General features: G+C 38.2%; 1 protein-coding gene across 1 annotated transcript in view; it reads right to left on the bottom strand.

Moving 5' to 3' along the window:
• LOC139144909 (synaptic vesicle 2-related protein-like) overlaps positions 1 to 18,274 on the bottom strand; it is a 62,263-nt gene that overhangs the window by 29,193 nt on the left and 14,796 nt on the right. Inside the window, exons 4-9 of the mRNA XM_070715735.1 lie at positions 17,175 to 17,260; positions 14,108 to 14,278; positions 8,691 to 8,815; position 8,614; positions 8,114 to 8,176; positions 7,049 to 7,174 (exon numbers count right to left, since the gene is read on the bottom strand). Of these exons, the coding sequence (XP_070571836.1) occupies positions 7,049 to 7,174; positions 8,114 to 8,176; position 8,614; positions 8,691 to 8,815; positions 14,108 to 14,278; positions 17,175 to 17,260 (572 nt within the window). The remainder of the gene's footprint in view (positions 1 to 7,048; positions 7,175 to 8,113; positions 8,177 to 8,613; positions 8,615 to 8,690; positions 8,816 to 14,107; positions 14,279 to 17,174; positions 17,261 to 18,274) is intronic.

The following is an 18,274-nucleotide window of genomic DNA, read 5'->3' as shown; positions in this document are numbered from 1 at the left end:
CAAGCCCGACTTCCAGGGACTGACTCTAGCATCGATACTAGACGATACTAGAGTCTGTCAAATCGCAAGTAAATATCCGATATATATCGGAGATTTCACAACCTCACCGTTCTGGCCAAGCCCGACTTCCAGGGACTGACTCTAGCATCGATACTAGACGATACTAGAGTCTGTCAAATCGCAAGTAAATATCCGATATATATCGGAGATTTCACAACCTCACCGTTCTGGCCAAGCCCGACTTCCAGGACTGACTCTAGCATCGATACTAGACGATACTAGAGTCTGTCAAATCGCAAGTAAATATCCGATATATATCGGAGATTTCACAACCTCACCGTTCTGGCCAAGCCCGACTTCCATGGACTGACTCTAGCATCGATACTAGACGATACTAGAGTCTGTCAAATCGCAAGTAAATATCCGATATATATCGGAGATTTCACAACCTCACCGTTCTGGCCAAGCCCGACTTCCAGGGACTGACTCTAGCATCGATACTAGACGATACTAGAGTCTGTCAAATCGCAAGTAAATATCCGATATATATCGGAGATTTCACAACCTCACCGTTCTGCCAAGCCCGACTTCCAGGACTGACTCTAGCATCGATACTAGACGATACTAGAGTCTGTCAAATCGCAAGTAAATATCCGATATATATCGGAGATTTCACAACCTCACCGTTCTGGCCAAGCCCGACTTCCAGGGACTGACTCTGGCATCGATACTAGACGATACTAGAGTCTGTCAAATCGCAAGTAAATATCCGATATATATCGGAGATTTCACAACCTCAGAGTTCTGGCCAAGCCCGACTTCCAGGACTGACTCTAGCATCGATACTAGACGATACTAGAGTCTGTCAAATCGCAAGTAAATATCCGATATATATCGGAGATTTCACAACCCACCGTTCTGGCCAAGCCCGACTTCCAGGACTGACTCTGCATCGATACTAGACGATACTAGAGTCTGTCAAATCGCAAGTAAATATCCGATATATATCGGAGATTTCACAACCTCACCGTTCTGGCCAAGCCCGACTTCCAGGGACTGACTCTAGCATCGATACTAGACGATACTAGAGTCCGTCAAATCGCAAGTAAATATCCGATATATATCGGAGATTTCACAACCTCACCGTTCTGGCCAAGCCCGACTTCCAGGGACTGACTCTAGCATCGATACTAGACGATACTAGAGTCTGTCAAATCGCAAGTAAATATCCGATATATATCGGAGATTTCACAACCTCACCGTTCTGGCCAAGCCCGACTTCCAGGACTGACTCTGGCATCGATACTAGACGATACTAGAGTCTGTCAAATCGCAAGTAAATATCCGATATATATCGGAGATTTCACAACCTCACAGTTCTGGCCAAGCCCGACTTCCAGGGACTGACTCTAGCATCGATACTAGACGATACTAGAGTCTGTCAAATCGCAAGTAAATATCCGATAATATCGGAGATTTCACAACCTCAACGTTCTGGCCAAGCCCGACTTCCAGGGACTGACTCTAGCATCGATACTAGACGATACTAGAGTCCGTCAAATCGCAAGTAAATATCCGATATATATCGGAGATTTCACAACCTCACCGTTCTGGCCAAGCCCGACTTCCAGGGACTGACTCTAGCATCGATACTAGACGATACTAGAGTCCGTCAAATCGCAAGTAAATATCCGATATATATCGGAGATTCACAACCTCAGAGTTCTGGCCAAGCCCGACTTCCAGTGACTGACTCTAGCATCGATACTAGACGATACTAGAGTCTGTCAAATCGCAAGTAAATATCCGATATATATCGGAGATTTCACAACCTCACCGTTCTGGCCAAGCCCGACTTCCAGGGACTGACTCTAGCATCGATACTAGACGATACTAGAGTCTGTCAAATCGCAAGTAAATATCCGATATATATCGGAGATTTCACAACCTCACCGTTCTGGCCAAGCCCGACTTCCAGGGACTGACTCTAGCATCGATACTAGACGATACTAGAGTCTGTCAAATCGCAAGTAAATATCCGATATATCGGAGATTTCACAACCTCAGAGTTCTGGCCAAGCCCGACTTCCAGTGACTGACTCTAGCATCGATACTAGACGATACTAGAGTCCGTCAAATCGCAAGTAAATATCCGATATATATCGGAGATTTCACAACCTCACCGTTCTGCCAAGCCCGACTTCCAGGGACTGACTCTAGCATCGATACTAGACGATACTAGAGTCCGTCAAATCGCAAGTAAATATCCGATATATATCGGAGATTTCACAACCTCAGAGTTTTGGCCAACCCGACTTCCAGGGACTGACTCTAGCATCGATACTAGACGATACTAGAGTCTGTCAAATCGCAAGTAAATATCCGATATATATCGGAGATTTCACAACCTCACCGTTCTGGCCAAGCCCGACTTCCAGGGACTGACTCTAGCATCGATACTAGACGATACTAGAGTCTGTCAAATCGCAAGTAAATATCCGATATATATCGGAGATTTCACAACCTCACCGTTCTGGCCAAGCCCGACTTCCAGGGACTGACTCTAGCATCGATACTAGACGATACTAGAGTCTGTCAAATCGCAAGTAAATATCCGATATATATCGGAGATTTCACAACCTCACCGTTCTGGCCAAGCCCGACTTCCAGGACTGACTCTAGCATCGATACTAGACGATACTAGAGTCTGTCAAATCGCAAGTAAATATCCGATATATATCGGAGATTTCACAACCTCACCGTTCTGGCCAAGCCCGACTTCCAGGGACTGACTCTAGCATCGATACTAGACGATACTAGAGTCTGTCAAATCGCAAGTAAATATCCGATATATATCGGAGATTTCACAACCTCACCGTTCTGGCCAAGCCCGACTTCCAGGGACTGACTCTAGCATCGATACTAGACGATACTAGAGTCTGTCAAATCGCAAGTAAATATCCGATATATATCGGAGATTTCACAACCTCACCGTTCTGGCCAAGCCCGACTTCCAGGGACTGACTCTGGCATCGATACTAGACGATACTAGAGTCTGTCAAATCGCAAGTAAATATCCGATATATATCGGAGATTTCACAACCTCACCGTTCTGGCCAAGCCCGACTTCCAGGGACTGACTCTAGCATCGATACTAGACGATACTAGAGTCTGTCAAATCGCAAGTAAATATCCGATATATATCGGAGATTTCACAACCTCACCGTTCTGGCCAAGCCCGACTTCCAGGGACTGACTCTAGCATCGATACTAGACGATACTAGAGTCTGTCAAATCGCAAGTAAATATCCGATATATATCGGAGATTTCACAACCTCACCGTTCTGGCCAAGCCCGACTTCCAGGGACTGACTCTAGCATCGATACTAGACGATACTAGAGTCTGTCAAATCGCAAGTAAATATCCGATATATATCGGAGATTTCACAACCTCACCGTTCTGGCAAGCCCGACTTCCAGGACTGACTCTAGCATCGATACTAGACGATACTAGAGTCTGTCAAATCGCAAGTAATATCCGATATATATCGGAGATTTCACAACCTCACCGTTCTGGCCAAGCCCGACTTCCAGGGACTGACTCTAGCATCGATACTAGACGATACTAGAGTCTGTCAAATCGCAAGTAAATATCCGATATATATCGGAGATTTCACAACCTCACCGTTCTGGCCAAGCCCGACTTCCATGGACTGACTCTAGCATCGATACTAGACGATACTAGAGTCTGTCAAATCGCAAGTAAATATCCGATATATATCGGAGATTTCACAACCTCACCGTTCTGGCCAAGCCCGACTTCCAGGGACTGACTCTGGCATCGATACTAGACGATACTAGAGTCTGTCAAATCGCAAGTAAATATCCGATATATATCGGAGATTTCGCAAACCTCAGAGTTCTGGCCAAGCCCGACTTCCAGGGACTGACTCTAGCATCGATACTAGACGATACTAGAGTCTGTCAAATCGCAAGTATATATACGTTATATATCGGAGATTTCACAACCTCACCGTTCTGGCCAAGCCCGACTTCCAGGGACTGACTCTAGCATCGATACTAGACGATACTAGAGTCCGTCAAATCGCAAGTAAATATCCGATATATATCGGAGATTTCACAACCTCAGAGTTTTGGCCAAGCCCGACTTCCAGTGACTGACTCTAGCATCGATACTAGACGATACTAGAGTCTGTCAAATCGCAAGTAAATATCCGATATATATCGGAGATTTCACAACCTCACCGTTCTGGCCAAGCCCGACTTCCAGGGACTGACTCTGGCATCGATACTAGACGATACTAGAGTCTGTCAAATCGCAAGTAAATATCCGATATATATCGGAGATTTCACAACCTCACCGTTCTGGCCAAGCCCGACTTCCAGGGACTGACTCTGGCATCGATACTAGACGATACTAGAGTCTGTCAAATCGCAAGTAAATATCCGATATATCGGAGATTTCACAACCTCAGAGTTCTGGCCAAGCCCGACTTCCAGGGACTGACTCTAGCATCGATACTAGACGATACTAGAGTCCGTCAAATCGCAAGTAAATATCCGATATATATCGGAGATTTCACAACCTAACCGTTCTGGCCAAGCCCGACTTCCAGGGACTGACTCTAGCATCGATACTAGACGATACTAGAGTCCGTCAAATCGCAAGTAAATATCCGATATATATCGGAGATTTCACAACCTCAGAGTTTTGGCCAAGCCCGACTTCCAGTGACTGACTCTAGCATCGATACTAGACGATACTAGAGTCTGTCAAATCGCAAGTAAATATCCGATATATATCGGAGATTTCACAACCTTATGTTCTGGCCAAGCCCGACTTCCAAGGACTGACTCTAGCATCGATACTAGACGATACTAGAGTCTGTCAAATCGCAAGTAAATATCCGATATATATCGGAGATTTCACAACCTAACCGTTCTGGCCAAGCCTGACTTCCAAGGACTGACTCTAGCATCGATACTAGACGATACTAGAGTCTGTCAAATCGCAAGTAAATATCCGATATATATCGGAGATTTCACAACCTCACCGTTCTGGCAAAGCCCGACTTCCATGTACTGACTCTAGCATCGTACTAGACGATACTAGAGTCTGTCAAATCGCAAGTAAATATCCGATATATATCGGAGATTTCACAACCTCACCGTTCTGGCCAAGCCCGACTTCCAGGGACTGACTCTAGCATCGATACTAGACGATACTAGAGTCTGTCAAATCGCAAGTAAATATCCGATATATATCGGAGATTTCACAACCTTATGTTCTGGCCAAGCCCGACTTCAGGGACTGACTCTAGCATCGATACTAGACGATACTAGAGTCTGTCAAATCGCAAGTAAATATCCGATATATATCGGAGATTTCACAACCTCACCGTTCTGGCCAAGCCCGACTTCCAGGGACTGACTCTAGCATCGATACTAGACGATACTAGAGTCTGTCAAATCGCAAGTAAATATCCGATATATATCGGAGATTTCACAACCTAACCGTTCTGGCCAAGCCCGACTTCCAGGGACTGACTCTAGCATCGATACTAGACGATACTAGAGTCCGTCAAATCGCAAGTAAATATCCGATATATATCGGAGATTTCACACCTCACCGTTCTGGCCAAGCCCGACTTCCAGGGACTGACTCTAGCATCGATACTAGACGATACTAGAGTCTGTCAAATCGCAAGTAAATATCCGATATATATCGGAGATTTCACAACCTCACCGTTCTGGCCAAGCCCGACTTCCAGTGACTGACTCTAGCATCGATACTAGACGATACTAGAGTCTGTCAAATCGCAAGTAAATATCCGATATATATCGGAGATTTCACAACCTCAGAGTTCTGGCCAAGCCCGACTTCCAAGGCTGACTCTAGCATCGATACTAGACGATACTAGAGTCTGTCAAATCGCAAGTAAATATCCGATATATATCGGAGATTTCACAACCTCACCGTTCTAGCCAAGTAAAGATTTCACCACCTCATCGTTCAATCTAAGTTCGATATTGTAGAGTCTAGTAGCCGTAAATATCGGATATCATATAAAAGTGCAATGTCGCGGTGTCCTCGCTGAATGACTATGATGGTGCATATAAGCTTGTACACGTTCCGTTTTTGATCATGAGAAAATAAAATTTGACCACAAAACAGTTCACAAAAACATGCCAGTAAAGTTACCAAAGGTCATTCACTTGCCTTTATTGCACTATCCGAGTATGAGCCACCGGTTCGGCAACACAAGACAGCTGTAAATCAAGGGGACCCATTTGCCATGGACGCTTAATTTATGCTAATTTTATGCACGATTTTTTTCAACATCATTTGATCTTCTATCGCTTTCAAAATCGGCTTACACGTCCAAAGAAATTGATTGTACAATCTCTGAATACAGAAGTGACATTTTTGTGAAATTTCAGCGTCCAAAAACCCCTAAACTTGAAACAAAGACATGCATGCTGCTAGCTGGTCAACATGGCCGACCTTAGTGAGACTATTCTATTTAGGGGACGGGGGTCAGCAGGGTCAGAGAATCAAGAAAGTACTGGAAAAACGTGTCATTTTCCGTACGATGCTGTCAAGGGAACTCCAGTTTCCCATTGTTTTAACATCTTTTAATAGTTTCCTTATTATCTAAAAGGAATTTTACCAAGTTTAAGGACCAAATACACTCTCTTAACGTTTCTATATATGGAGTTACACTAGGGTAGGTGCTTTTTATGCGGGTAATTTATTCACGCAGAATTCATTGGTACTAATTTGCATAACAATAGCGATTGCCCCTGCAGTGCTTGGTGAGCATTGAGAAAAATATCGAAACACAGGAAATGTACGTAATTGAAGCCGCACCGGGACTTCAGTGCGTGATCCCAGGGGTCCCTCAAAAATGTTTCTAATACAAGCCGCGGCTTCAATTGGGAATTTTACGGTATTAGGGAAATTTTTTGCATATAGATCTATTATAAAACATAAAACACAAGATTTCTGTAAAATCCTCCTCGTTACCTTGCAGGATATAGCAAATATCAAGACAGGCAGAGCAGAGAAGATGAGTAGCCATCGCCATCCCAGGGTGGGCATCACCACTAGTGCCAGGGCTACTTCAAAACAGGCACCAATTGCCCAAAATACCTGTAGTCAGAGACGAAGATGACAAAATAGTCTTTTTTCTTGATAATTATTGAAACTTGACACAACTGTGTCAGGTGTTTCTTGGATACATTTTTAAAGACTGAAAAAAAGTGAAATTTTATTATACATTCCAATGCAATGGAGGTCTCAGCTTTGTTCAGTTTTGCTAATAGTAATGTCCAACTGTAAAAGTTTATGATAATACATGTAAGTCATTGAACTCAGAAAGGCTAACTAAATAAAAGGTCTATTGATATCTTATCATGATTCATGAAAGTTTGCAAGATCGATGTTTTATCAGGACAACTCAGTTTCTAATACAAAGTTTGAATGGAAGTCAAACTCATTTTATCACCTGTACTATGGTAATAATTGTCCATTAATGTCACATCAAGTTCTGTACCATATCTAGTTTAACTTCTTTTTAACCCTTTGACTGCCAAAGTCATTTTTTGTTGCCTTTGAAAAAATACCTTGGTCAATTTTTTTTTCATGTTTCTGCCAAAATTTTGATAAGAATATTTAGCAAATGAAATGTGATGTCCACTTGTTCCAAAATTATCAAAAAAATTGACGACAAATTCATAAAAATTGGTAAAATGTTGCACTGAAGTTTTGGTGGGAAAAAATCACAGCACTCAAAGGTCTAAGAATATATTGGAATGCACAGCAATAATTCAATTGTTTCAATCAAAGCCTAAAATTTTTTTCCCAGCATTTCAGCAAAACAATCCAGACAAAATGAGGTACATTTTAGTTTTTTGAGACAAAATATTTTGACCGGTTTCTTCAAAAAACAGGAAAACAGAAAAAAGGCATCCATGACATCAGATAAAAAGTCCTAAATAGAATGACTTGCTGTGATAAAAGCATGGGCCAAACTACAGGATGGTAAAAATATCTTCAAAATTGAATTACACCGATATCTGTAACACTTACCTCAATGAATACCACACACCTAGCCCTCGCTGACGAAGGTAGAAATTCAGAGTACAGGTGACCCTGAAAGATGAGAATTGTAAATTTTACGGTGGGCATACTTGAAGTGTGAAGTTTTAAACAGTCTTATGTTAAATTGTAACATTATAATTTTATCATTGCAACAGGCTTTACAAGAAAATGTTGTGTCACATTCTTTCTGTTTTAACTACATTGTCAAGTTGGGCATCTGTATAGGGAAAAGAGGTGGGACAGTTTAATACTCTTGAAACCTATACTCAACAACTCTGCATACCCAGTACTTAACACAGACAACACTAACAAACACCAATTCTTCGTTTAAATTCCATTTTTTCATAACATTTCCGTTTGCGTGTATCCATTCTATATGTAACATTTTCAAAGCAAATTTACTCCGTCATGGACTATATAATAGCTTATATAAACTGGATTTTAGAGAAAAGCTATGCAGTTGGTAGGAAGGATGCCAATCATGAGACACTACTGGGCAATTTGGAACTGTTACTGTGGATTTTAATCGGCACCATCAAAGTAGAGAATGAAGAATGTTGCTTACGATTGTGGCACCCCACCGATACCAAAGCCAACCAGCCCTCTTAGGATAAGCATCCAGATGAGAGATGGTGAAAGCGCCGTGAGTATGCCGTAGTAGAAAAGCCAGATGGCACATAGGATGAGACCCTGGAATGAATGAGTTGGGAGAGATCAGATATTCCGTATCAGAGTAATTATATGGACATGGGATTGGCAGAAAAATGGAAGCTGAGATGGAAATGCAATAACCCTTTCACCACTGTGGTTTGAACCAATGCCATTATTTTCTATGGTAAAGTTGGACCTCTAGACATGGAAATGGGGGTGAAAGGGTTAATTAACCTCTACTATGTGTTGTGGTTTCATATGGATCTAAGCGTCTGCAATTAGAATGATGCAATTGGCATTAACTAAATCATGTTAAATCCGGAATGTTGCGATGGCTATGTGTACTTGTGTGGCCACTTGAATCTCTGAAAATCTTGGAATTACTCGTGATACAAAAATTGTGAAAGCTTTGAAAAATGTAAAAATCTTGGGGGAGGCATTCCTAGTGAAAAGAAGAAAAGAATGATGAATTTTACCACAGAAAATGACAACATTCCTGGAGAAAAGATTGGATGATGAACACTTAAGCACCGCAAATGCTTCTATTTTAAATGGTTGCTGCCTAGATACATGTAGTTTATGGAATGTGCTTTGAGTCCTTGACTGTGGGATGTTGAAAGTTGACGTGTTTTTTAACACTGACATGCATTGGCCATGAAAGTTTATGCATCAGATGGTGGCACCAAACAATGGCTGACTATATATTAAACATGGATATTTTCAAACAGAGACAGCACCACATAAAGTTATTTATATTTACTTTTTTAGTGTTTTTTATTTCTAAGGATATGTGGCCATTATTTTTAGTATCCTTTTGTTGCTGTGTCTTGCATGACGGTTGAAAACAGTTTCATTCTCTGAATTATACCATACTTCAGTAGAGAAGTCTAAATGATCAGCAATACACAAACAGAGTTATCAATTTTCAAAGTTGCAGAGGTAAAGCTAATGAGTAAAGTAAAATTTATATGTTCAATTGTTTTATAAATCTACTGTGATTGTTTTTAGAACATGAATAAGCAACATTTCATCTTAATATCCCCTAATAGAGGACTCAGAGGCTTTTTCTCTCAAAATTTGTTTTATACCTTTGATCTTCTCCAATTGATTGTCTGTTTCTGTGTATGGTCTGAAGGGACTGACAAATTCACTTCTAAAAGGGCAAGGCGCATGAAAAGGGCAACATTTTGTCAAAAAATACTACTACAGCTATTACCAACTTTTGTACCTGATCTGAAAGGATTGTATTCAATCAAAGAATTTTTCAAGCAAATCAGCCAGTTTGTTACACCAAATACTATTTAGGGATAAAGAGCAAACAAAACTCATTTTAATACACAGAAACTTTAGCAATAGATTATGTGAATTCTCTAATTGGCTGCGCATTAAATTGTCTGGTTATCTACGGAATAGAAATAAAATGTCAGTTTGCTGCATTTCAATTTTAAATATTTTCCCTCATCATATATGTAAAATGTTACTCGATTTTTTTCTGCTAGTTTATCTGATGTATTTTTTTATCTGTAATTTTGACATCCAGTCAGATCACATTGATGAGTTCACCATTCAGAGCTGTATTGTGTATATGTGAAATCCTAGAGACATTGACACTTTCTGCTGATCATAGCGCTGTCATTTTTTTTTACATTAAATATCTTCAAGTCAGCACAGAGGAAACACTAATGCTAGTCTAGATAAACATATGCAAGAGTAAGAAACAAAATCTTTTTCTACTTTTTAGTCTAAATGTACCGAGAGATATTTTAAGATTACTAAACTTGAAAGTTTTTCGACACATTGGAGTATAAAATTACATATATTCAGGTGCATCCAATCACCACATTTGATACCTTCACAATCATGGCGTTTTACCCTGAAGGGATACAGTTGTCGGAACTGCGCTCAAAGGTTGTATTGGACCCATACGACCAATGTAAACACTATATCCAAGGTATGATGGTGATTGATGAAAATTGAAACATATTCGTCATAATCTACATAGTATAATTTAAATGTTGCAGCTATGATGATGAGGTGCATCTAAATATCGTGCATGAAATACATTGTTTGTAAACAAGAAACTCGCACAGGCGCAGTTCTGACGATGGTTTCCCTTTAACCCCACCATTCATTATGGTGCCGGTTTTGGGCAGTCATACATATACCGGGGTATCAAAGGACGTGAAGGGTGAAGCAAATCTGACATGGAAGGGAGGGGGTGGGGGACAGTGGACAACTTACGCCTGAGGAGAACCACCCACACCAAAGCCGACCAAGAGACGGAGAAACAATATCCAGAGGTAAACGGGGGAGCATGCACTGAGCAGACCAAAATAAAACACTCACACAGAACTCAGCAATAAACCCTAAAAAACAAAATAGTGAAATGGGCTTAACTATCCAAAAACAAAATTGCATTATTCTTTGAAAAGCTGATGGGTATATATACTAGATTGTCAATGGCATAATAACACTGATTAGTCTCCTATATTTTCCATTGTAAAAGAGAAAAAGAGATTTTAACCAAAAAGGCATGATCACCATGTTGGATGCTGGTTTTTTTATATTATATATTGAACTAAACTTTAATGATAATATTTGTTGGATTATTGGTTGTACTGGCCAATTTTCGCACACGCTTGTAAGAATGACAGCACCATTATTTTAATGGTATGTAATTACACAAAGAATGGGTCATTATCATTAATTTGACAGGTTTTTCAGAATGCTTGAAACATGATATTGTACATGTATATGCAATGCTGCTGTCAGACCTGTGGTAGAAAGATGAAATAAATGTTTTAGTGTTGTGTACAGCATACAAGCACACGTGCGATAAAAAATGATGTAGTTCTGGATTAAAATTCTATTTCAAGACAACATTTGGATCGATCCAATTCCCTCCTTAATGTGAAAGTGATCTTGCTACAAAGAATAGAGCCACTAGAGGCACATTATCAGTTATAACACCATCTGTTAGTGAGGTAGGGTCTTTCTTATCACCCTAAAATCCCTCAAAATGTGTCTTATTTTCAAATTCAAAACACAGATACATTTTAAATACCAATTGTGTCATATTCTGACAATAAGATACATCAACAGGCAATATTCGAAATGACTTCAGTACATTTCAGAAATGGAATACACAGTGTAGATGAGTGATTATTGGGATGTAAAATTTCTATGCATCTCACAGTCTGAGTCAACTCTATGCTTAAATTGACTGAAAAAACAATTTTGAATGTAATTTTAGTTAAACTTGGTGTCCCAATGAGCTGAAAGAGAGATCAATAATTAGCCGTTTTGTTATTTTGATGATGACATACAAAGATTTGTCCTACAAGATGTTTGTAAATTGTTACTTGTGGTAATTCATTATTCCATTTTTGACATAGAGTAATAGGTACAATGTATAGTTTGGTGCTAGGGTCCAAATTGCACCATTGATTATACAAAAATAGGGCAATCAGTATTTGTAATGAGATACGCATTCATCATAACACTGTATGTATGATCCATGATCACGAGTGTATCTATGACACATTTGGTTTAGGTCTATTCCATAATATCACTGTACTTTTGTTGACGGACTGTTAACTACACCAACCATGTCAATGTCTGATTCCAGCGGTTTGGATGGGATACCTGCACATGCAAAGTAAAAGCTATCAAAATTGTTAAAATTTCCCGGTGTTTTGGAAGCAACTACATAGTGTAGACATTCAATACCCACACATGGGCCTTTACATCAAAGCTAGATGCAATTTGTTTCAAGGGGGAAAAATATGAGAAATTTACTCAATGTTGTGCTGATGCTTGAAACAGCTTATACAAATATTACAACAGAACTAGGTGAGCTAATGCTTGCAATGACAAAGAGGTTATTCCTTGAAGTCCTATCACCAAAGTCACGCAACCACACAGGCCATTTTGTCTCTAAAACAATCATCTATGATCTTTGACCTATGATCTTTGACCTTATTACATGTATGATGTACATGTATCTGTCCAAAAAGAAGACTAAATACCTATGGCTGGAATATACATACTGTATGTACATTTTTCAATTAGTTAGTATACAAAAAAAATCTTCTTTTTCAGATGAAATCCCATCCTATGGAAGTAAAAACCAAAGCAACCTGCATTTTAAAAATCTTTACCAAAAATTGCATGAAAATGAGCAAACAAATTCCTGACCAACAAATCTACACTTTTCCATTGGCTTGTTACATAAGACATTTTGTCTTCATAAAGGCTGGATACTATACCTTCCTGTGGATTTTTTGTCATAAATAATGATACAATCAACATGATGACAACAGTAATAATAATTCAATACGGTTATTCCATTTATTCCATTTCAGTCATTATAGTCATTGAAAGCGATTTAAAGGTCAAGAGGTTTGATCCCGAGAGTGGACTTTATTCAAGGTGAATCTACTGTTCAAGTTCTCTGGTTAAATGATGTTATCAAGAACACTATGCAACCAAATATAGTCTGACTCAAAAAATCTCCACAAAAAAATGCCAGCTGCCACGCATATATATAGTTCCTGATCTTCTAAAATAAATGTATTTATTCAAAATAGTGTGCAGATTGTATAAGAGTGCAAGGTCATATCTACTAAGTCATTATTGTAATTCTAGCATCAAGTATGATAGAATTTTTGTTTTGTATGTCAATTGCAAGTTCTTATTTCTACTTCAAACAGCATGTTGAAACAACAACAGTACTATTTAGTTTGTCTACACAGCATCTATATATGTAAAATGCAGAGTTATTGTTAACATTTGAATTCTAGTCGAGACTAGAATCCACTCGTAAAAAATAACAATGCAGTCTACACATGTACAGGCTTAGTTGAAAAGCTAAATACTATGGATTATTTATTTATTTATTTATTTATTTATTTATTTATTTATTTATTTATTTATTTATTTATTTGTTGCAACTCTTTTAAAACAGGGGCTCAGTGAAAACAACAGGAGCAGCAAAACATGGATTTCAACATGCTTTGGAGAGGAGAACAAGAAAGAGTAGTTGGCCTTAAAAACATATATAGTTAAAAAATCATCAAAAGTTACAGCTACTGGCCCTTTAACCCTTTCACCACCATGGTTTGTCCCAAATCCATTGTTTTCTATGGTAAAGTTGGACCTGTACACAGGGAACTAGGGTTGAGAGGATTAAAGCCATCAGGGTAGAAGCTATTGCTATGGCAATTCAGATTATTTGCCTTTTATTATAAAGAGAGCATTATAGCCAGACTTTGTGTTTACCAGTTTCAATTCTGAGACCCCCCTTTTAAAGAATGAAATACATGTACATACCAATCTGCGTCCATACTTGTCGCATATGGTTCCCCACATGGTGGAACTCAAGAACATTCCGATAAAAACCACGGTGGTGATCAGGGCCTCCTGCCATGTGTGTAGCTTCCACTGACAGTGGAGCTCCGGAGACAAGATACTCAGTATCATCATTTCCATGGCATCAGCCATCTGAATAATGAGGAAAGATAAAAACACCATTCATAGAATATGTTAGAATGAGACACTCAGGAGAGGATAAGCATCTACATCTACCGTATACTCTATGGTTACGTCATGTATAAGGGATCGCAGCTGTAACTTTTGATCATTTTATCACAATTTCTGTTTTTAACGTCAAATACAGTTTCTTGCTTTACTCTCACAAGGGTATTGAAGTTCCCTCTATTTAGCTTGTGAACACAGTGTCAACACATGGAAAATGAACAGTTTATTATTTACATTTGAATTCTAATACAGACCAGAATTCACTTGTCAACAATATCAGTGTAGTGTACACATGTACAGGGTAAGTTTGCAAGCTCAACGATGTTGCTCAACATGCTTTGGGGAGTAGAAAAAGAAAATGCTAAAAAAAAATTAAAAAAACAAAAATAGTGCAAAAATCATCACTATTACAGCTACTGTCCCTTTAACAGAGAAGGTCTGACAGACGTAACTGATGCATTTCTCTGTATCTTTTTTATCACGGCAGTTTCATGAGAGAAGTCTCTTTTTTGTGTTGCCTATACCATGATATGGTGCCTGCCTCTTGTTCATGGGCAACCATACTCATACTCTCATGCCATAATGCTTTTATCCGGTTTTGGCATATAGGAATGTAAAAGACTCTAAAATGCATCAATGCGGCTTAAAATTTTCATATGTACATGTACAGGTAGCAGTATTTTCAATGATGGTGCTTTTAAAAAATCTCTGTGACGCTGCATAAAAATTACTGAATTCCTAGCTAAAAATTTGTTTTGCAACAAATTAGTTTTGTATCACAACATTTCACACACATAAATGGTTTCTTACTTAGAATATGTCTACAGGTGTATTTTGTCCAGGGTAATTTCTGGCAATACTGAAATCTCAATGAAATATTCCTGGGATTACTCTTCAAAACAGATAAATTTTGTCATTAAATCAATGATTTGAATTAATTGAATTATGGAAGGAATATGTTAATAAAGTATCCACCTAAAAAAGACAATTAGCAATTTTCATGCGCACAACAGGTTGAAAAGCATTTATGTTGACACTGAAACCATCATTGTCAATTCAGCCTTTTTTGGAAGATGTCGTTCTGTGTCATAGCTGATAAATCATTCCAGATATAGCTCCACTTGTTATGCATAATGCTGGCTAAAATAACAAGATATGCTGGAAAAAAACCAGAACCCCATATGCCAGCCATCCCAGAATGCAACGGGCTAAACACAGCAACAGCTGTGGCAGTACCTGCGGTCTACACAAAGGATATCACACTTTGCAATTGAATGAACAATCAGATATGCACTGACATTTTATTGTGGAATCCTCATGGTTCTGTACAAGACACCTACAAAAGCAGTGTTCAATCAATAAATTTCTATGATAATAGCAACCTTGGTGTAATTTGATTGAATTGTTGTCATACCATAAATGGTGAGATTCCCTGACACTGTAACGGCTCTGACAAGAAAACTGTGTGGAGTATTACCCATAGGTGATGTGGGTCATTGATGTGAAATTGTATGATGAAATGTTGTAGAGAATTGTCAGCAATGAAACACAAACAAATGCACAAACAACGAATAGATTAATAAATTGTTATTAAAAGTTTCTTTTCACTTCAGGTTTTATTTCTTTCATAAATTGCTGTGTCACTTTGAAACTTCACTGGTGGCTGTTTTATGTGGATTTGGAAAGTTTTAAAATAGACTTCTTAACGTCAGATTAGCATTACAAATTTTAATTGTACTACTGTAGCATAATTATATGTGACATCATTTTTATGCATCATTCAATGACATTATTTGATACAGGCTGTTGCTTTGGAGGTCAGATGAACTGCAAGCATTGTTACAGTATTAAAATGTCACTGTAAGCCAATAAAAAATAGTGACTAAAATATTGATGTAGATTTGATTATGATAGCAACATGTTACACCCAATATCTGAAGTTGAAAACTGAAATATACATTAAAATTTCACAACATGAATATTAATGTAGTTGAAGTAACACGTGTGCATGGTATACCATTGCATGATAAATTATATTTCATACATAAATAGCAGATAAAAATGTTGGCATGTGTCTAAACATTCAAAAGACATCAGCTGAACATATTCAGATGAGCTACACAACAGGTCAGAAGCCATTTCTCTTCTGGCCGAGTGATTTCATAATTCTATCAGCCCACAAAACTGCCAAGTAGATTTTTTTTTTAATTGAAATATGAAATTCCAATCGTTCCCTATTCAGTGGAGTCACATTTTGCAATTATAATAGATGGCTATTAGCCTTGCTTGAGTTTGAAAATAGAACATACTGATGGTATATGCAAAAACTAAAAATAAAATATTTCTGTTTTCTGAGAGAACTGGGTGAAAATCAGAGCATTTGATCATCTTATATTGAAGGAACATTGAATCTATCTTGACACTAGTCCTGTCTGGAACTCTAAAATGACTACTTCAGTAAATTGATATTTTTATACTGGCAAAACAGCTGATGTGGGTTATAGGGACCTAATCCAAGGATAAATGCTCATGGATCAAAAAAGGATGAAATTGATCTTCACAGGGACAGTGTGGTGAAAATAGTTGATAACCTGCCCATGTAAAACTGATGTGTGATTTAGACGAACATACAAAAACTGAATATGAAATTTGCTGGCAACTAATGGGAAATGTTTTCTCAAGAAATTTCTGATGAAACACTTCTTGAGTGTGTACAGTCATGGCAAGGCAAAATAGAGGGTGGCAAATTACTTGTTTGAGACTTTTATTGATGGTATTCTACCAAGGCAGGATATGGAAGAATACAACAATGCGGTTGGAAGATGTGATGTTCAGAAATATGTGGAAGCGGTGATCTTACCCAGCACAATCCTGCAAGGATTGACAATTTGATTTGAAATTTTCCAAATCCAATGGCTTCAACAGCATCTTCCACGGTGAAACTATCTGTTGGAAAAAAAAACAGTGATACACATCAACCCTGTCAGTGCTGTAAATTTTCCCAACAAAACTTTAGTGCAAAAGTTGACCAATCTTTATGAATTTTTTTGTAATTTTTTGCACAATTTTTGACCAAATGGACATCACTTTTCATTGGCTACAGTTTTTGATCAAAATTTTGGAAAACTCTAAAAAAATTGTTGGGGTTACATTTTATATAGGTGACAAAAATTGACTTTGGCACACATAGGGTTGATGACATAAATGATGTACATGTAATGTCTGAAGGTGCTCATTAAAAGTAGACTGGTATTTCAATAATATCAGTTTCATTTTGTGCAAAATCTCAGAATTAACGAGACATATCAAAAGTTCCAGTACAGGTAATGGCATGACCATTTAAGTGACGTCACATGGTTACTGAAAGCAAATGTACATGACTGGTTTTCAAGGTCAAGGTTTTTCACTTAGGGATAGATTTTTCTGTCATAAACAACAATTCAAAAGTGCATATTTTTCTAGTAGATGACAGAAATAATATCTCCGTTTTCCAATCTTGCAGCTAGCATGAATGTGTGTTTGCCCTTTTTTCTTGCATGTCAGAGGTATAATCTATTAAATTTACACCAATTATATTATCAGATTGTTTAATTATTTTGACTGGCCCATAATTCACATAGCTTACATATCTACTGTCCTCTCTTTGAAATATATTTTTAAGCATACTAAGCCATCTAAGTTGACTTGTATAATTGATTCCAAATAATAATTGTAAATTTTAGGTTAAAATAAGTGAAGCCTGACACATATATTAAGGTAGAATGCACCTCGGGGACAGATATTCGGATTCTCAAACCATTTACAATTATTTTCTGATCTACCACTTGTGGGGGTTCATTTTAAAGCTCTTGGTGTAAGAAAACTTTTCAACATGTTGTTTATTGAAAGTAAAAAATTATCTTTTTCTCCATGAGTAAACACAGGGTTGGCAGCCATTTTGAATTTCAAATATTGGTAAAT

The sequence above is a fragment of the Ptychodera flava genome, chromosome 12 (assembly GCF_041260155.1).
Source record: "Ptychodera flava strain L36383 chromosome 12, AS_Pfla_20210202, whole genome shotgun sequence".
Taxonomy (NCBI): Eukaryota; Metazoa; Hemichordata; class Enteropneusta; family Ptychoderidae; genus Ptychodera; species Ptychodera flava.
Note: the sequence above shows the minus strand (reverse complement) of the source record. Positions and strands in the feature narration are given on the sequence as shown.